Source organism: Lithobates pipiens, unplaced genomic scaffold, assembly GCF_037356315.1.
Source record: "Lithobates pipiens isolate NorthernLeopardFrog02 unplaced genomic scaffold, aLitPip1_a1.2 Scaffold_8, whole genome shotgun sequence".
Classification (NCBI taxonomy): domain Eukaryota; kingdom Metazoa; phylum Chordata; class Amphibia; order Anura; family Ranidae; genus Lithobates; species Lithobates pipiens.
Window position 1 is genome coordinate 416395742 of NW_027507903.1, and position 21475 is coordinate 416417216.

General features: G+C 36.9%; 1 protein-coding gene across 48 annotated transcripts in view; it reads left to right on the forward strand.

Annotated features, from left to right (window-relative positions):
* The window catches only part of LOC143964452 (protocadherin gamma-C5-like), a 568154-nt gene that overhangs the window by 459316 nt on the left and 87363 nt on the right, over positions 1–21475 (forward strand). For 2 of the 48 annotated variants that reach the window (XM_077474203.1, XM_077474207.1), the window contains exon 1: positions 11308–13894. The exons of 44 other annotated variants lie outside the window; for them this stretch is intronic. In XM_077474203.1, coding sequence (XP_077330329.1) covers positions 11456–13894 — 2439 coding nt within the window. In that variant the 5' untranslated portion in view covers positions 11308–11455. Of the gene's footprint in view, positions 1–3149; positions 5760–11307; positions 13895–21475 lie in introns of those variants that run through there. 2 more of the 48 variants (XM_077474200.1, XM_077474189.1) reach the window with 2 other exon arrangements.

Consider the following 21475-nt stretch of genomic DNA (forward strand, 5'->3'; position numbering starts at 1 on the left):
TCGCTCCATTTCCAGCACATCCTTCCTGAGGAATGGTGCCCAGAACTGGACAGCATACTCCAGGTGCGGCCGGACCAGAATCTTGTAGAGTGGGAGAATTATTGCTTTATCCCTGGAGTTAATCCCCTTTTTAATGCATGCCAATATTCTGTTTGTTTTTTAGCAGCAGCTTGGCATTGCATGCCATTACTGAGCCGATCTACTAGAACCGCTAGGTCCTTTTCCATCCTAGATTCCTCCAGAGATTCATCCCCTAGTGATTAGTTTGCATTGATATTTTTGCCACCTAAATGCATTATTTTAAAATTATCTAGATTAAACCTCATTTGCCATGCAGTTGCCCACCCCATTCATTTGTTCAGATCTTCTTGCAAGGTTTCTACATCCTGAGGAGAAGTTATTGCCCTGCTTAGCTTAGTGGTGTCCACAAATACAGACATTGAACTGTTTACCCCATCCTCCAGGTCGTTTATGAACAAATTAAATAGGATTGGTCCCAGCACAGAACCTTGGGGGACCCCACTTCCCACCCCTGACCATTCCGAGTATTCCCCATTAATCACCACCCTCTGAACTCACCCTTGTAGCCAGTTTTCAGTACATGTACTCACCCTATTTTCCATACCAACAGACCTTACTTTGTACAGTAAACATTTATGGGGAACTGTGTCAAATGCTTTTGCAAAATCCAGATACACCATGTCTGCAGGCCTTCCTTTATCTAGATGGCAGCTCACCTCCTCATAGAAGGTTAATAGATTTGTTTGCCAAGAATGATTCTTCATTAATCAATGCTGATTACTGTTAATGATACCGTTCCCCTTACTAAAATCTTGTATATAGTCCCTTATTCTCCCCTCCAAAAGCTTGCATACTATTGATGTTAGGCTAACTGGTCTGTAATTTCCAAGGATGTCTTTTGGCCCTTTTTTTAAATATTGGTGCTACATTGGCTTTTCTCCAATAAGTTGGTACCATTCCAGACAGTAGACTGTCAGTAAAAAATAGGAGCAATGGTCTGGCAATTACTTGACTGAGTTCCTTAAGTATCCTCGGGTGCAAGTCATCTGGTCCCGGTGATTTATTAATGTTAAGTTTGTCAAGTCTATTTCTAATTCTGTTAGCCATGATGGTGCTTCCTGTGATGTGTCATGAAGACAAACACTGCAGTTTTGGTTACTGAAGCCCCCCAATTCCCTCGTGAAGATTGAGGAGAAGAATAAATCCAATACCTTCGCCATTTCCCCATCCTTTGTAACCAGATGTCTTTCCTCATTGTTTATGGGGTCGATATGGTCTGTCCTCCCTTTTTTACTGTTTATATACTTAAAGAGTTTCTTAGAATTATTTTTGCTCTCCTCCATCATGTGTCTTTCGTGTTCTATCTTAGCCTAATTGCACCCTTACATATCTTGTTGCATTCTTTGTAAAGTCTGAATGCTGGTGATGATCCCTCAGCCTTGTATTTTTTTGAAGGCCTTCTCCTTTAATTTTATATGCATTTTTACATTAGAGGTAAGCCATCCAGGACTTTGGTTTGCTGTGTTATTGAACAATAAAAATATCTCACATTTAGGCTAAATATAGATAGGTACTTATATACAGTGCGATTATAATGTAAGGCATTATGGATCTATGTAAGGCAGGAACCTAAGTATGCAAGTGCAGTTAGACCCACAGTTTGGTTATAGTACAAATCTCTTACTATACACAAAGCACAGGAAAATGTTTATAATTCTACAGCATACACTAGGTATGCAAGTATATTAGACCAAAGGGATTTTCCATTTGCAGTCTGATAAGTGGGGAATGTCTGATAGTTAATTAAATGCTCAAAATGTTTGACTTTCTTTTGTTAGGGTTTACACCTCCTAGGCCAGTGGTGGATAGCCCTTTCAAAGAAAACAAGCTCTACATCTGTTTGATGCTATTTGTTTTAAAGTGGAGTTCCACCCAAAAGTGTAACTTCTGCTTTAAGCACTCCTTACCCCTTGCATGCCATATTTGGCATGTCATTTTTTTGGGAGGGGAGTGGGTACCTGGTTTTGTACCTTCCTCCTTCCTTCTTCTCGCCGCCTAGGTGACTCCTCCTTTCCACCTAGGCAGCCCCTGCCTCTCTGCAATTTTCTGGGACACATCACAGGTCCCAGAAGATTGCCTGGCCACAAGGAGAGCACAGCGTGACTCACATATGTACAGTGCATGCCCGGCTTTGAAGCCCCAAGCTGGCACAGCCTTGCACCCACAGTTGCAATGACGGCGCCATGGAGAGTTTAATGAGAGAACTACAGTTATTTTTTACGGGTGATTACCTTCATTTATACCAGTTGTCAGGATGTTTCTGTCCTAAGTATTTTTTTTGAATCGCTGACATAGAAAAATCCATCAAATCAGAAAATTGGAGTGAAATCAAAATTACTGACCTATATTTTTGCTCCAGGTTAATGCCTTACAAGGTTTTTAAGTCATTGTATCTACACGACTGCTAGGCAATTAGAATTTTCATTTTCAGAAGTTCTCTGTGAGCCTGAAGATTCTCCTAGTGCATCATTTCTTTAATCAAATGTGATAAAGATTTCTTGTGATTACTGCCCATATATATCTAGCATCACGCTTTACAGACTTTCCACATTCAAACACAGTTGCATATATTTTGTAAGGCATTATCTGAATATCAATAAAAAAACATTTTAGGTAGAATTATTGTAGAAATTAATGCAAGAAAAACAAACTATGTTCAATTGTACTTTGGTCGAAAATAACGAGAATATATTTATTAATAGTAAATGGATTAACTGATTTATACATACGTGTCTTATTCAGTTTAAAATGGAACATGGTACTCATTTCCTAATTTTTGAGCTTTATGAATTATTACAATTGCCATTTTTTTTACTAATTATGTTGAAAATCCAGTGTACAAAGACTTAGTAGTAGCGTAAATTACAAGAGACATTTTCTGATCAAACTTTTAGTAAATATAAATATTTCAGTAAATATAAAAATAAATAATATCACAGTAAGGATGTAATAATTATAACTGGCCAGAAGAGGGCAGGCACGTCATCCTATCAAGGATGTTTCAGTTATACTAGTGGCTCTGCTCAATTCATCTCTGCACTCCACCCCCTGGCTCAGTGATTCACCCTCCCATCTTCCTTCTCACACACAAAGAAGAGCTGCTGCTCCGATGAGATGATTTCATTACTACAGAAGAGGCATTGGCAGAAAAATGATTGCTATTTACACTAAACAGATTACTGGATTCTAAAAGGATGTACATTCTATACTGTACCAAAACAAGGATTTAAGATATGGACTATCAAAGCTTTTCCAAGGCATGGAAATGGCATTGGCAAGTAGCTTTCTTCTTTCTCCTTTATAGCTGGGGCTGGGTCTCTGGGCAGCTTCATTATTCTATTGTAGAGGAATCAGATCCAGGGACTGTAGTGGGGAATTTAGCTCAGGATCTGGGCTTAAAACTAGCAGATGTTAAAAGACGCAGACTAAACTTGAGATCAGAAGGAATCAACAACCTTTTTGTCATAGATTATGAACATGGATCTTTGATTGTGGAAGAAAGGATTGATAGGGAGAGCCTGTGTGGATCCATCTCTAGCTGTTTGCTGCATTTAGAGGCTGTAGCTGAGAATCCTTTGGAGCTTTTCAGCCTGGAAATTACAGTTCTAGACATCAATGATAATTCACCATATTTTCCAAGCACTAATCAAGTTATAAAGATTACTGAGCTAATAGCAAGTCCAGGGGTGCAGTTCCCCTTAGAAAATGCAAAAGATCCTGATGTAGGAAATAATGGTGTTACTCTGTATCAATTGTCTCCAAATCCATATTTTTCTTTGTCTGTTACAAATCGAAAGGATGGAACACTGATTGGAGAATTGGTTTTGGAAAAAATCCTAGACAGGGAGGAGAAATCAGAGCATAAGCTTGTTCTCACTGCTGTTGATGGAGGAGAGCCTCCCCGATCAGGATCTACTCAGATAACTGTTATTGTGCTAGATATTAATGACAATGCACCAGTGTTTGATCAGCCACGTTATAAAATCAATGTCCTGGAAAATCTCCCTTTAAAAACATCTATTATAAAACTTAATGCTACTGATTTAGATGATGGTGCAAATAGTGAGTTTACATTCTCATTTGATCAGCGTACACTAGATTCTGCAAAGCAAATATTTGATTTAAATCCACAGACTGGTGAGATATTTACTACAGGAACTGTAGATTTTGAGGACTCCAATGCATATGAACTCTTTGTTAGAGCAGTTGATAAAGGATCACCAAAACTTGAAGGACGATGTGTTGTTCAGTTGGAAGTAGAGGATGTAAATGATAATACTCCTGAAATAATATTTACCTCTAAGAATAATGAAGTGCCTGAAAGTGCCCCCATTGGGACTGTTATTGGATTTATCACAGTCAGAGACAGGGATTCTGGTAAAAATGGTGAAGTCAAACTGGAAACCCCATCAGATTTACCCTTTAAATGCCAGCCCATGTCAAACCGTTATGCACTGGTCACTAGTGGACATCTGGACAGGGAGAAAGTCTCACAATATACTATTACACTGATCGCTTCTGATCTCGGCTCTCCTTCTTTAAGCAGCCAGACTACAATCATCATCACTATTTCTGATGTTAATGATAATCCTCCAGCATTTCTACAGTCTGCTTACAATGCCTTCATATCAGAAAACAATGATCCTGGCAAACTGTTGTGTGCAGTATCTGCTGGAGATTCAGATGAGGGGGATAATGCAAAGCTCATTTACTCCATAGCAGAGAACCACATAGATGGATCTCCTGTCTCTTCATTTGTCTACATTAACTCTGACACTGGTAATATTTATGCCCAGCGTTCCTTTGACTATGAACAGCTCCAAGTTCTACAGATCACTGCGAGAGTGGAAGATTCCGGATCCCCAAAGCTGTTTTCCAATGTTTCAGTCTTCCTATTTATTCTGGATACAAATGACAATTATCCCTCGATATTATACCCAGAGAACTCAGGGGAAGTCATGGCACAAGAGACCATTCCCAGATCTGCGTCTGCTAGATATTTAGTCAGTAAAGTATCTGCGGTGGATCTGGATTCTGGGCACAATGCCTGGCTCACCTATAGTCTTCTTCAGTCTGGCAGTCCAGATTTGTTTCACATCTCTGAATATACAGGAGAAGTCAGAACTGTGCGAGGATTACAGGAGATGGATAACACAGAACATCGACTTGTCATTTCTGTCAGTGACCATGGGGAGCCTTCACTGTCCTCTACAGTCACTCTGATTGTAAATATAATGGAGACTATTGCTCAGGAAAGCCCCAAATCCCATGATTTTCTTACAAATTCTAAATCAAGGACAGATATGACTTTGTATCTAATAATTTCCTTAGCAGCAATTAGCATGGTTTTTCTTGTTACATTTACTATATTACTCGTCAGATGCCTTAAAAAGAATTATGAAAGCAATTGTGTGTCTTGCTTTCCAAGCAAATCTACATCCTATTTGGACCAATATAAACCAACACTTTACTTGAACACTGATGGGACTTTAAAATACATGGAGGTGAGGATGGCTCCTCCAGAGTCTTCTGGACAATGTTATCCAATTTGTTTTCCCCCTGCTGCAGATTTTACTGGATCTACACTGAATAAGCCTATACATTTTCCACAATTAAGTGAAATGATCAATGATCCTACACTTATCTCTGAACCAAGGGAATATAATGAACTAAATCAGGTGAGACACCAGCAAAATTATACTTTTTGTATGATCCCTTTTTATTTCATACATCGCTCTATAGACCTATATAACACGTTGTTGATTATTTGCTCTCTTTTGAATAGCAACACTTTCACTAATTTTCTTTCTCGTATGGGGTTCTAAAAATTGTGTAACTAAAATATGGCATAATATATTTTTGATATACAGATATATATATATATATATATATATATATATATATATATATATATATATATATATATATATATATATATATATATATATATACATATATATATATATATATATATATTCCAGGCAAGACTAACAGTACTTTTTAATAGGCAAATGTGCTTGTAATTTCAGATACTAGAAGATTTTTTTTTTTTTCAGACAAACTCTTAAATGTTAATTTAGCAAAGTCAGATGCTGTCAATTAAGGGAATATGTAAATTAATAGTAAATAGTAGTAAATAGTAAATTAATAGTTAGCTTCCTATGTATGTACACATTGGGGTTTATTTACTACAGTTAAAGAGTGCAAAATCAGGCTCACTTCTGCATAGAAGCCAATCAGCTTCCAGGTTTTATTGCCAAAGCTTAATTGAACAAGCTGAGGTTAGAAGCTGGTTTGGTTTCTATACAGAAGTGAGACTGATTTTGCACTCTCCAGCCTTAGTAAATAAACCCCATTATGATATATGAATGTAGTTTACATACTCATATACACATGACTGTAGTTTACTAGAATACCAATAAACCATAGAGTGGGGTTTTGAGCCAAATCAAGCTAATATGGTGTGGTGTGTATATTTGCCATTGTAGAATGTCATATATAGTAAGTAAATTTGACAGAATTTGAAAATTATTTTTGATGTTTGGATTGTTAATGTTGCTGGGGTTATTCATTGGGGCTGATTCTTAAATTTTTCAAGACGGAACATAAACACCAAACTAAAACTGTTATCAATACCTCATCAGGTTTAATTTTTTTGACAAGGTGAACAAGAATCATGAGCTAATCAGTCAGAGAAGCATACAATGATGACGAATAAGAAAAAATGGAATTATGTTATAGATTTTTCTAGTGTGTGGTATCCTGGCAATACAGCAGTGTTAACCCTTCAGTAGGGTGAACCAAACAGCACAGCTGATATAAAGCTAATATTTTATTTTTATCAGTATCTTTCATTAGGCAAGGAGCCTAACAATTAGAAATTATTAGTATGAATGCCATAAGATCCTGAATCTGGGAGGGTGATTAAAATAATCAATTATAGAATAAAGACTTTTTTTTTCATATATATGATGGGATATAGGCAATGCTGGGCATTTGCGGCTACTGAGAGAGATGTGGTCACTGAATCAAGGACTATCATATGATCTCAGGAGAAAATCAGTGGAATAGGGAATGCTAATGTAACAAGCTAATGTGATGGTAAAGAGGAGGAAATGTTGAAATCAAACAAAACCATTTATAACCATAATGCCTGGACTGCCTATCTACAAATCCGTCTTTTCATCCATTGATGGTGTACATAGTCCTAGAAAATGAACACACTTAAGGCAAGAAACAACACAAAAGTGAAACTTGTCTCATAGGTCCACACTATTATACACTGTATACAGGGTGGTCTTTTTGTTTATAGTGGTAAACTTTCTTGGTTATGTCTACTCCTCTACATCATTGTGAAATATCCCTGACTTTTAATCAGACCTGTGATAGTTAAAGTTGAAAGTCTAAAGGGCCGTGCACATTGTCTGAATTTCAAGTGGCGTTGGGCCAGTTCAAAAGAGATTGGCCGACAGTTGGTCAGGGTGTATGGCAGTCGGCCCGACAGAAGTCAGGCATTTGGCGTCTGTCAAAGGGGCATGACTAAAAAACGTCTGGTGATTGGCATACCATTATTGCTCTGAATGGCTGAGAGCGCTGACCAGTGTATTCTGGCAGCAGGGCAGTGCCCCTTTCACAACACAATAACTTTGGATTGTTAGTACAGGATCACCTGCCAATCACTTCCTTTTTTACCGCTCAGCCCACTGAGTTGAACAAAAAGAAAAAATAATAGTGGGTACTAGGTTTAAGTTAACCTTTTCTGCCTCCTTTTATACCTTTCCACTCTTGCATTTGCCTCCAAAATGAATACTACCACTGTACTACCACTGTAGTTTCCCTTATAAACAAACAGAATACATTAAACAAAAAAAAAAAGTAATGTAAACTCTGTGTGCATCACAGAACAAAAGCTAACCTTAAATATATATCTATGTATGATCTTTCATCATTATGTAGAGGACATGTATTCACACATGAATAACTCATTATCCAAATGTCTGTTGCATGGAAAAAAATTCTAATGCCACCTGAAAGTTGAAGAATATAAGTGTAGATGAGAAGGGTTTACTTTATTGTTACAAATTTAGGAGTAAGCACACAATACAATTAGTAGATGTCAAGAAATAACAGTAAATTAACTTAAATTAATTAATAAAAGATGTCTGGTTTAAGAAATTGTCTGCCTATTCTGGCATTCAAGATTATAATCTATCTATTGCAATCTGGAAGTGTAATTATTATGATGGGCATATCAAATATGGCATGACAAATATTTAAAAATATATTCTGTGCCTACCATATAAGACTATGTTCACACACACAAAACTCTAATGCTGATGGCACTAAATTGAACACTTTACCATGTGTTTTTGACAAGTTAAAAGCCTTCAAAGTGATTTTTTCTTTATTAAGGGGGAAGTCTCACTGATATTTGATAAACACTTGCCAGACATGCTGCAAATACTTACAGGTGCATTTACAGTACATTTATAGTGCATTACTGTAGACTTGATTGGAAGTAGTTGACAAGCTTCATCTCCTCCCACAGTGGACATTTTAGCCTCACAGTGGCATGAAGCGAAACAAATGGTACATGTTTTTCAAATGTGAACAGCTCTCTCTGCTGTCCATATTATCCAATATAGGCTGATTTGCTAGATGGGAGCAACCAAAACGCATCCCAAGTGCTCGTTTCTAATGCTAGTGTGAACAGTGCCTTACTTCTGTGGATCAAGAAAAATAGCATTTGCTTTTGCACTTTTGTGCTTGGTATGTGTTTTTAGTACATACATTCTGATAGGGCTTTGGATAGGGCTTTGGATAGGGCTTTGGATATATTGCATACTAAAGTTTGTGCGCAGTATAGATTTTGCACACATAGAGCAAGGAATTATGTAAAGCATTCAGGAATTGTACAATTGTGTGTGAGAGTTCTAGACTTCAGCCATATTGTCAATGTGTATTGGAGCTGTTAGGGAAGGCTGATAATTCAGTGTAGAGAAAGATACTGTTTCTTTTTATCTATTCATTATAATTTTGTCATTGATATGTGTTCCCTTATTTCTTTGCCTGTCTTCCATTCTTCCCATGGCTTTTGTTTAACAAAATCTTGCATAGTAGGCAGAATTTAATAGGAAGCTTTGCCCTCAAATAGACTTCAATGTGGTACACTGGTAAACTTGAACAAGATTAACATAACTTTGTACAAATGGAACCTTTGCAAACATGCACATTTCTAGACTTTGCACTTATAGAACAGTAAAATATGTAAGGTATTCAGCATGGGTACAGACCTTATGTGCGTAAGTTCTGGAATTTGCACATATAGAAAAATGTAAACCTTTTCCAGGAATAATATAAACTGTACAGTGATGAGCTTATGCTTATGTGTTGTTCTGAGATCTTACTCCAAGAAAGCAATGAGGCAGATTCTGAATAAACTACCCACACTGATACACAAAACCACACATAGCAAAGGTAACTTTCATCTTAAATAGATATCTGACATACCATAATACCTTTTATTACCTAGTCTATCTGTACATATATCTTTACATGGCCTGTGGTTGTAAGGTCATATAGTTATTAATGGTTTGTGGGGGGGGGGGGCTTGATGTAACAGTTTCTTCTATTGAATATTGTTTAGATTGACCTAGCCCAGTCAACAACCCAGGGACTTTATTAAATCCAATTTTACATTCTATTAATGTGGAAAACACTTCTCAGAACCAACATAGAGTATGACTTACTAGTACTTATGTATTGCAGCACCAGGGTGATTGGTTTGAATCTAGGTCAATACACTAATTGCATGTTCTTGAATCATTCTATTAATGTGGAAAACACTTCTCAAAACCAACTTAGAACCAGCATAGAGTATGATTTACTAGTACTTATGCATTGCAGCACCAGGGTGATTGGTTTGAATCTAGGTTAAGACACTAATTGCATGTCCTTGAGTCTGTTGACCTAGAGTCTAGTCTGCGTGTTCTTCCTTTGATAAATAAATGGGACATTTAGAAATTAATATGTGTGTTTCTTCTTGGTACTACAGTTCCCCCAACATTCCAGAGCCATACTGGTAGACTGATGGTCTCTGTCTAAATTGTCCTTAGAATGTGTATGTATGAATTTGCTATGTACATGTGTTATCACATTATGCATGCTGGCCCCAAGATTAAATGGGGTAGGTTGAGGAAAGATCTGGCACCCTCCTGTAGAAACTTTTTATGGATAAAATGTTCAAAGGTATCATGCATGATGCCAGAGAGCTGACTCAAAGAATTGCAGAGAGCCAAATATAACTGAGCAGATATCACACCATACACACAGATGAAGTAAGGACTTCAGACAAATTGTACTCTATGATTTTTGCAGTTCTATGGAAATTCTATGAACATCTTTGTGTTCTTTTAGAAATGATTTCCATCTAAAAACTGACAGTTGATTCTGTAAATTCAGTTGAATTAGTATCTTGGTCAAGTAGAAACTATTACATACACTGTAACTTTTAAAATTGTGGGGCTGATTTACTAAAACTGGAGAGTGCAAAATCTGCTGCAGTCAATCAGTTTCTAACTAGCTTGTTCAATTAAGCTTTGACAAAAAAAAATGGAAATCGATATATATAGATGAACAGCTGATCATTCAAGTGCTAGATTGTATATGTTCAAATGATCACAGCCTGGTTTAGATAGGCTTCACAGAGGCAGGAAATTATGTGCATAGTTATATGTATAATTCCTGGATAACATAGTGATGCTATATAAATCATTATGACACCTGACATATCATAGTGTTGATGTTTATATTACAATATGCCATTGTGACATTTTACAATCTTACAGCATCTTAAATTTAATTACAAATAGGTCTAAGATCTTTAGGTAATGTTTTCTGTATATACCACAATAATATATTTTCTAAACCAAATCTACTAAGTTGTTATCAATCATTGAAAGTATTATTAATAATATTTAAATAATTGGTTACAATTCCATCATCCTAACTTGGCTTCAGCTTATCCTTGAAATATTAAAACAAGATGTTGTTTTGAGGGTTTAAATACTTCAAGATGGGACCTGAAGTTATGAAAATCGACCAGAAGAGGGCAGACTTGTCATCTATTCTGATTTTTCAACTGTTAGGAGATCTGCTATTCTGTACGTTGCACTCTCCTCCCCCTGGCTCAGTGATTCACCCTCCCATCTTCCTCCTCACACACAAAGAAGAGCTACTCCACTGACGACTCTGGGTGCTTTCATTGCAACAAAAGAGGCATTTTATACAAGCAGGATACAAATTTACACAGCAGCCACATGTGGATTACAAAATGATATGCTTTTTATGCAGTCTCATACTAAGGAATTAAGATATGGACTACCTAAGCTTTCCCAAAGCTTGGAAATGGCAAGTAGCATTCTTCTTTCTCTTTTGTAGCTGGGGCTGGGTCTCTGGGCAGCTACGGTATTCTGTTGCAGAGGAATCAGATCCAGGGACTGTTGTGGGGAATATAGCTCAGAATCTGGGCTTAAAATTAGTAGATATTAATAGAAGGAAGCTGCATTTGAGATCTGAGGACAGCAGCAAGCTTTTTGCAATTGATCAGAGAAATGGAGCTTTAACTGTATATGGAAGGATTGATAGGGAGAGCTTGTGTGCATCCATTGCCAGCTGCTTTCTACATTTAGAGGTTGTAGCTGAGAATCCTTTGGAGCTTTTCAGCCTGGATATTGAGATTTTGGATATAAATGACAATTCACCATTTTTTCGGAACTCTGATCAAGTTATAAAAATTACAGAGCTAATAACTGGTGCTGGTGTACCATTTCCTTTAGAAAATGCTCAGGATTTTGATGTAGGACTTAATAGTGTTACTGAGTACAAATTAAACCCAAATCCATTCTTTTCATTATCTGTAACAAAGGATGATGAAAGACTCATTGCAGAATTAATACTGGATAAAATCCTAGACAGAGAAGAGAAATCAGAACACAAGCTTGTTCTGACTGCCATTGACGGAGGGGAACCTCCCCGATCAGGATCCACTCAGATAACAGTTGCAGTGTTAGATGTAAATGATAACCCACCAATATTTGATCTATCACGGTATAAGATCAATGTCAGGGAAAACATTCCTTTAAAATCTGTCATAATGAAACTGAATGCTACTGATGCTGATGATGGTATGAATAGTGAATTTACGTATTCCTTTGATCATCATACATCTTTTGCTGGAAAGGAGCTATTTGATATAAACCCAATCACTGGGGAACTGTTCATTAAAGGGCCTTTGGATTTTGAAATAACAAATGTTTATGAACTATTTGTTAAAGCAATAGATAAAGGAACACCAAAACAGGAGGGACGTTGTCGCATCCAGGTTGAATTAGAAGATGTAAATGATAACGTACCAGAAATTATGTTTACCTCAAAAAGCAATGAAGTGCCTGAAGATGCCCCAGTAGGGACTGTTGTTGGGCTTATCACAGTCAGGGACAAGGATTCTGGTAAAAATAGTGAAACCAAAGTGGAAATATCACCAGATTTACCTTTTAAATGCCAGCCTATGTCAAATCGGTATACACTGGTCACTAGCGGACATCTGGACAGGGAGAAAGTCTCACAATATATTATTACACTGATTGCTTCTGATCTCGGCTCTCCTTCTTTAAGCAGTCAGACTACAATCATCATTACTATTTCTGATGTTAATGATAATCCTCCAGTATTTCTACAGTCTGCTTACAATGCCTTCACATCAGAAAACAATGAGCCTGGCAGACTGTTGTGTACAGTATCTGCTGGAGATCCAGATGAGGGAGATAATGCAAATCTCATTTACTCCATAGCAGAGAGCCACATAGATGGCTCGCCCGTCTCTTCATTTGTCTACATTAACTCCGACACTGGTAATATTTATGCCCAGCGCTCCTTTGACTATGAACAGTTCCAAGTTCTACAGATCACTGCGAGAGTGGAAGATTCCGGATCCCCAAAGCTGTCCTCCAATGTTTCAGTCTTTATATTTATTCAGGATACAAATGACAATTATCCTTCTATATTATACCCAGAGAACTCAGGGGAAGTCATTGCTCAGGAGACCCTTCCCAGATCTGCGTCTGCTGGATATTTAGTCAGTAAAGTATCTGCGGTGGATCCGGATTCTGGGCACAATGCCTGGCTCACCTATAGTCTTCTTCAGCCTGGCAGTCCAGCTTTGTTTCACATCTCTGAATATACAGGAGAAGTCAGAACACTGCGAGGATTACAGGAGACGGATAACACAGAACATCGACTTGTCATTTCTGTCAGTGACCATGGGGAGCCTTCACTGTCCTCTACAGTCACTCTGATTGTAAATATAATGGAGAATATTGCTCAGGAAAGACCCAAATCTCATGATTTTCTTAAAAACTCTGAATCAGTAACAGATATGACCTTATACCTTATAATTTCCTTAGTAGCAATTAGTTTAGTTTTTCTTGTAACTTTTACAATATTGCTCATTAGATGCCTTAAAAAGAGTTATGACAGCAGCTGTGGATCTTGTTTTTCAAACAAACCTCTTTCTACATCTTATTTGGATCAGTATAAACCCACACTTTACCTAAACACAGATGGGACTTTAAAATACATGGAAGTGAGGATGGCTCCACCTGAACCCACAGGACCTTGTAATCCAACCTGTTTTCTTCCGACAGCAAATCCAGATTTCACTCTTGTAGACCCTAAACATGTTCTCCAATTTAATGAAACAGTCATGGACCCCAAAAACATTTCAGACTCAAGTTGGCTAAATGAACCCACTCAGGTGAGATGTAATTACTGATTTGTAAATGCACTTATTTCCTAACAATTGCTAGTTTATTATTAGGATTTTAATCCCATACATATTTTACAGATGTTCTAAATTTACATAATTTGCTTTACTTGGCAATGTTTGATATCTTTTAATCACTACTGAGTAGTGCTTTTGTTGCACTCTATCTTATTTCTTTAGATCTTTTATTTACATTTTTTTCTGTGCAGCTGGTATATACAAATGGAAGAAACGGCAATAAATGGCAGATGTTCTTGGGAAATTGGACGAAGATTTATTGTAGGGGCAGTTTAGTTGCTATGCGCGAAACCTTTTATTTATATACACATTTTTTTATGAACCACTGCTCTGTTGTTATGGTAGAAATAGTAATGTAGCTATAAAATGTTAAGAAATAAAATTAAATAAAGTCCAGTATTATAACTACATAGGATTTATATCAATAAATCCAGTGTAAGCCTTGTTCTATGCCAGTGTATGGACAGTGTGTTTGAGGCAAGTACACTGTTTGCATTTGCAAGGACATTTTCCCTTAGCTTAGTGAGTGAAGCTCTACTGACTTCCATCATTAAATCGTGTAAGCAAAATGTCTGTTTTGTTTTTCTTTGCATATATTTGGGTAATCTCTAAAAGTTAACTGAACATTCTCTTGTAACGTGAACAGCCTATGTGTCTTTAGTATATCAGCCCCAGAGCGTCGCTCACAGCTTTGGAAACAAGCAAGTCCTGTGTAGATATAATTCAATATTTTTTTCCCCTTTGCCAGTAAGTTTTGCTTTGGGTTGAGTATTACTATTACAAAATTCTTTGAAGTGATTTTTGCTAAATGGTAGATATGAGTAAAAATAGAAATTCCTCTCCGCTGCTGTTTTGTTATATGATTGAACTGATAAAAAAATTATTCAAAGGGCTACCTAGAACAGGGCTGTCCAACTGATAGCTCACAGGCCCAATGTTTCCCCCACGTTTAACAGCCCTGTATGGAAAGTAAGGTTCTACAATGTAGAGTGGCAGTGGAGTGCTGAAGGCGGCTGGAATACTCTCTCCATTCCAGCCCCCTGACAGGCATGGTATAGTTCCAGCCTAACATCATCTGGAAGGTAAGAAGCCGCAGGGGAGTGTATGTCTAGGTAGGGCCGGTGCAATGACCCCTGTCTACACAGGTGAAGGTGCACCCCACCACCTCCCGTCACCCCCCACAATGCAACCCCCCGATATGGGACACACGCCGTCTGCACAGTGAAGAAAGCAATGCTGTACCCAAGATCCCAATCAAACTGCCCTTAAATGGCACGTGTTATGAGGGTGTGAGTCCACCTACCCCCCAAATCACCCCACCATCCACAGACTTGCCGGCATCCCCCACACTGTGATCACAATGCGATGGAGCACAGCGAGAAGAGTGTCACACAGCACTGAAAACTGAGATGCGCCAAACTGCCACCAAATAGCAGTGTGCAAATAGGGGGCGGGGCCACACACTCCCTGCCTTCCCCCACCTGCCATGGGTAGCTGGCAGGAGAAAAAAACATCTGCGTTATGCCTGGTAGGAGAAAGGGTGCAACGCAAAGAAACATACGACGGGTAATTAAAAAATGTTCATTTTCCAGCAAGTTTCTGGGGATTCAGGTTTGTCCACTGCCCCCCCCCCCCCCCCCCATCCTGGCACACTAAGGAAGCTGCCTAAGCAACCCTATGCTGGTGCCAACCCTGCAGAAGTGCACTTGAGGAAGAAGGTTCCTGGAAGGGGGTTATGCTGCCTAATATTTTTTGATTTTAAATTGTAAAAAATATTGGTTGATGCAGCCCTCTACTCAACTTGTGAATACAAATGTGGCACTTGCCCCCTTTTAAGTTGAACACCATTGATGTACGGTATCACTTTGTGGAAATTGATTTCCACTTGTGGAAATCAGTGAGAATCTCATTATAAATTGTGCAGGCTGTTATGGGACAAACATTTCTACTCCCTATCGCATAAATAGAAGTAATATATAATATTGTATCTTATTATTTTATTATTTTATAATTATTGCTAGATGTTCATAGATGTGGAAGAGCAGTTTCAATAAATCATCCTAAATTATGTCAGTACTTTCTTAAATGTTTACAAAATATTCCAATCTTGGTCATTTTCAAAAGCTTACCTCTTCTTGCAACCTGAATTTATTTTTATTTTTTAAATGCATTGATAACTTATGGGCCAATTTATAATGGAGAGTGGTATCCACTCCCCACCCTGTTTCTGTATTGTACATTTAATTCATAACATCAAGAGTGTGATACGTTGCCTATGGTGTCCTTCTGCATGCCCCCTGTGGAAGACACATTGGATTCTCTTATTACTTTGACCACTTTTTCCCTACTTATTAAAAGAAATGGAGTGTTGCTTAAGTCGGTATTCCAAAGAAAAAAAAAAAGCAGAAAGCACATTTATAAAACACAACACTGTGCAAAGTAAATATATATATATATCTTTTTTTTTTAAGGAAAGCAATTATATCCCAGTTAGAAAGTATCACTTTGTTAATCAATCCCTCAGTGTGAATTTTCATCAAAGCAGCTGACAGTATTTCTTACAATTCCTTTGTTATTTCATACCCACTATTATACTGACATTTGAATTTCTGCTCTATGGTAGCCTAAACTATTAAATACAAAAATGGGTAAATGTTCTATTCTGAGAGCTTGCCCTTATTTCATGTAAATGTGGCATCTTGTTGTATAACGTTCTCTGTATTTCTTGTATAAATGACTTCACATTGATGTCGATAGCATACTTCGCTTGATCAGTATTACAGTAATATGTTTGAACTATACATGCACTTTGACATTAAAAAATATAAGAAAACTCTGATTTCTTCAAAGCTAAAAATACATATGATTCTCTAGGTGCCAACCTGCCCTAGACCTTTCACCCCCTTCTCCAGCTCACAGCATGCACCTAATTAAAAAAAGATAGCTATGAATCACCAGTTTCAGTAAAGATTACCAAGGCCAAGGGGAATGCAGTTTATTCCGACCTGAGCTTCAGGGTAGAAGACCATTTTTAGTACTGGGAAGGAAATAGTGAGGTAACATTAAAAATATATTTTTGTAATGAAAGTGCATGTATTCTTTAATAAGCCATTGCCAGATATATTTCTATACCTATGCTTTACATTGATCATTTCATTCAGTATGAATGCTCACGTGCCTGCATAGTTGTGTGTAAAGTGAGTATTGGGCAGCCAAGGAATTTTTTTTACTCATAGAAATTAGGATGTATTACATATTAGATACTCTGCGAAGCAAAATTTTTCAGTATCTCCTATTAAAACTACATTATTGGTACATCATGCCTATAAAATATTTAATTTGTGTCTACAATAAAAACTGACAGATACACATCTACTTAATAATATATATATATATATATATATATATATATATATATATATATATATATATATATATATATATATATATACAGAAAAACATAATCATAACATATATCTGACTTATTGGTTTAAAAAGTAACTCCACTTTTGTTGAGAAAAAAACATTCCTCTCTGGGTGATCTATGTACATAGCAAGGGTTTTAACAAATTGTCTTGCAGATTCCTACCTCTTGATATTCTGAAGAAATAGTTGTTTGTCTGTGTCCATGTGAATATGTATGGAAGTGATCTTATAATTATCAATCAGATGCTGCACCTGCAGGGTTCTAATGAGGAAAGTAGCAAGGTCTGCATCCCTTTAGTCATGATTTCACTTTGGGAGTATCTCCCCAAAAATGACAACTTTGTTGCAGGGGATAACTGAAATCTGACTTACAGCACTGCAGACTAAAAAGGAAAGGGCATTTTGATACCATTTAATTGCAATTTGACTTGTGTCGCAATTGTGTACTCTATATTATTATTATTTTTTTGCTATGCTGATCCTTACAGATTTTCTATACTATAGATTAATACTAAAAAAGACACCTTAACCATGGTATATAGTGTCTTTTTTTAGCATTAATCTACTGTATATTAAAGAAAATCCATAAGGATCAACATTATTCAGCTGTGTAGCGAATATTGCTGCTAAGGGGGGACTGATAAGAATATCACAGTGCTTGTGTCTATGAAAATTTTGAAAAACCATATGTGACATAATTACCAGAGGATACACAATATATATATATATATATATATATATATATATATATATATATATATATATATATATATATATATATATATATATATATATATATATATATATATACAGTATCTGCTATATAATAATATACTGTATATCAATATCCCTTAATAATTCGTAATTTCAAAGGTCTGGAATTACTTCATCTTAAATCTTAATTGTAATTTTATTTTCACATTTAACCAGAAGAGGGCAGGCTTGTCATCCAGTAAGGATTTCAAGCCACGCTAATGAATCTGCTCGTTTCAGCCACACACTCCCCTCCCCCTGGCTCAGTGATTCACCCTCCCATCTCCTCTCTAACACACAAAGAGCTGCTGCTCCATTTTAAACCAAGATGATGATTCAATTGCAACAGAACTGCCAGCCCATGTCAACCCGTTATACACTGGTCACTAGTGGAAATCTGGACAGAGAGAAAGTCTCACAATATACTATTACACTGATCGCTTCTGATCTCGGCTCTCCTTCTTTAAGCAGCCAGACTACAATCATCATCACTATTTCTGATGTTAATGATAATTCTCCAGCATTTCTACAGTCTGCTTACAATGCCTTCATATCAGAAAACAATGAGCCTGGCAGACTGTTGTGTACAGTATCTGCTGGAGATCCAGATGAGGGAGATAATGCAAAGCTCATTTTCTCCATATTGGAGAGCCACATAGATGGCTCTCCTGTCTCTTCATTTGTCTACATTAACTCTGACACTGGTAATATATATGCCCAGCGCTCCTTTGACTATGAACAGTTCCAAGTTCTACAGATCACTGCGAGAGTGGAAGATTCCGGATCCCCAAAGCTGTTTTCCAATGTTTCAGTCTTCATATTTATTCAGGATACAAATGACAATTATCCCTCTATTTTATACCCAGAGAACTCAGGGGAAGCCATTGCACAAGAGACCATTCCCAGATCTGCGTCTGTTGGCTATTTAGTCAGTAAAGTATCTGCGGTGGATCTGGATTCTGGGCACAATGCCTGGCTCACCTATAGTCTTCTTCATTCTGGCAGTCCAGCTTTGTTTCACATCTCTGAATATACAGGAGAAGTCAGAACACTGCGAGGATTACAGGAGACGGATAACACAGAACATCGACTTGTCATTTCCATCAGTGACCATGGGGAGCCTTCAATGTCCTCTACAGTCACTCTGATTGTAAATATAATAGAGAATATAGTGCAAGAAAGTCCCAAATCACATGATTTTCTCACAAACTCTAAATCAACACCAAATATGACCTTGTATCTCATCATTTCCTTAGCAGCTGTCACTTTAGTCTTTCTTGTTACTTTTATAATAATACTTGTTAGATGCCTTAAGAAAAATTCTGAAAGTACTTGTGGGTCTTGTTTCTCAACCAAATCCCTTTCTACATCTTATTTGGATCAGTACAAACCAACACTTTACCTGAACACTGATGGAACTTTAAAATACATGGAAGTTAGAATGGCTCCTCCAGAGCCTCCACAACCATGCCATCCAGTTTGTTTTTTCCCCCCATTAAATGAAACAGTTTTAACATCTAAAAACCATACAGACTCAGACTGGCTTAATGAACCTATTCAGGTGAGCTACTACAAATATTTATCTTTTATATTCAGAAATTACCTATTTTCTGGATGTTTGTTTCCTACAAATTCTACATATTTTTCAGAACACTGATTGCTTTACCTAGCATTACACTGATATCCATTGTTTTTAATATTCAGTTGTTCGTTGTTGGTATCTTCACTGCTGCAAAGCTCAATGTTTTAATATTACAATAACATAGGGGTTGTATTAGTGAATAAGGGGTAACTGTGCTGTTTTTTTTTCTCCAACGTGATTGGCTATTCTTTACCGTATCCACTAAGCTCTGTGGCAAATTCCCCTAGAACTTCCCTTGCAATGTGAACAGCCTACTTGCTTTTAGTTAATCAATCCGGTTTGGATAGTATATGGTCAACAAATATAGAGACTTTGATCAAAGCTAGTGTTTTTAAAGCTGGTGTGATGCATATATTTAAAATATGCATGCTGTCTTTAATGATACAGTAATTTTCTTTGTAAAGCCTCACTCCTTGTGCCATATAATTATTTTAGTAAAAACTAACCAAAAAGGCTTTATTGGACTCAGCTTGAGGTCTGTTTTATACTTGACAAATATATAGACCAGTTATGGCAAACCTTGGCACCCCAAATATTTTGGAACTACATTTCCCATGATGCTCAACTACACTGCAGAGTGCATGAGCATCATGGGAAATGTAGTTCCAAAACATCTGGGGTGCCAAGGTTTGCCATCACTGATATAGACTATCACAGAAAAAAAATGGTTTTAATGTGTCATAAACAGAAAAGAGCTTTTGCTGAGTTTAGCTACAGATGTCCTAAGGTGTAAAAAGGGAATAACAAAAAATGTTCAGGCTTGGTGCTGCCCCTTTTAAAGCTTAAGTTTAATCAATTTTGCAAATAACATTTTTAAATAAAAAGTAATTTTTTTCAAAATACACAGATTTTCTAACCCAGTAAAGTCATTATTAGGTCTCTGTGTAGATGTTGTTGCACCACATCATAGCATCCTGCCTTGGTACCTGTGTCCTTTTTAATGCAGTTTGTTTTCCAATGCCCAGTTTTAATTATAGAGCTTTCCCATTAACAAAAGTTGGAGGCTACATCTGGGGCCTGTACATTCTACATGTTTATCAACTACTTTTACACATTTTTAACATATAATATTACATTAAACTTCAGTTACCTTGGTGAAAAATAAAATAAAATTAATAAGGTGAGTTTATTCATTTATGAATCACCTTTTTACACATTTATGTAATTTCTGTCTCAATAAACAGAATAAGAGTCTAGTACAGAAATGTCAGTATGGATGATATAAGACAGCATGCTGAATGAAGCAGACATTTACATGTGCCTGTAAATATAAAATTACATTCATTTTTATTAGTAGGAAAAACAATGTAAACCCTCTTGCGCTGCTATTGTTTTGCAGATATGACACAATCTTCTTAGAGTCTTCTGTTTTCTCCAGGAAAAAAAATGAATATGGCAAAATATTAAATGTTTGCACATTTTGGCATTGTTAAGGGGATATAGAGTATTGCAAGGCCACCAAGTTCTTGGTTACCATCCAAAGAGGCTCTCAGCATGCCCCAAGATGTAAAAATGTCAGCCTCTGAATTGTGGTTTTAGTGTTGCCAAAAATTACGATTTTGCTAAATGACACATATCAGTAATTGCTCAGTTTCTGTTAATGTACCAGAATTCTATCATGTTAATACTTTACTAAAGTCTGCATGATAATGGAGTTTGACTGGGTACTGAATTTGTATGCTTTTGAAATTAGGCAGTGGACAGTGGTTTTGATGTGAGGATAATGTGATGTG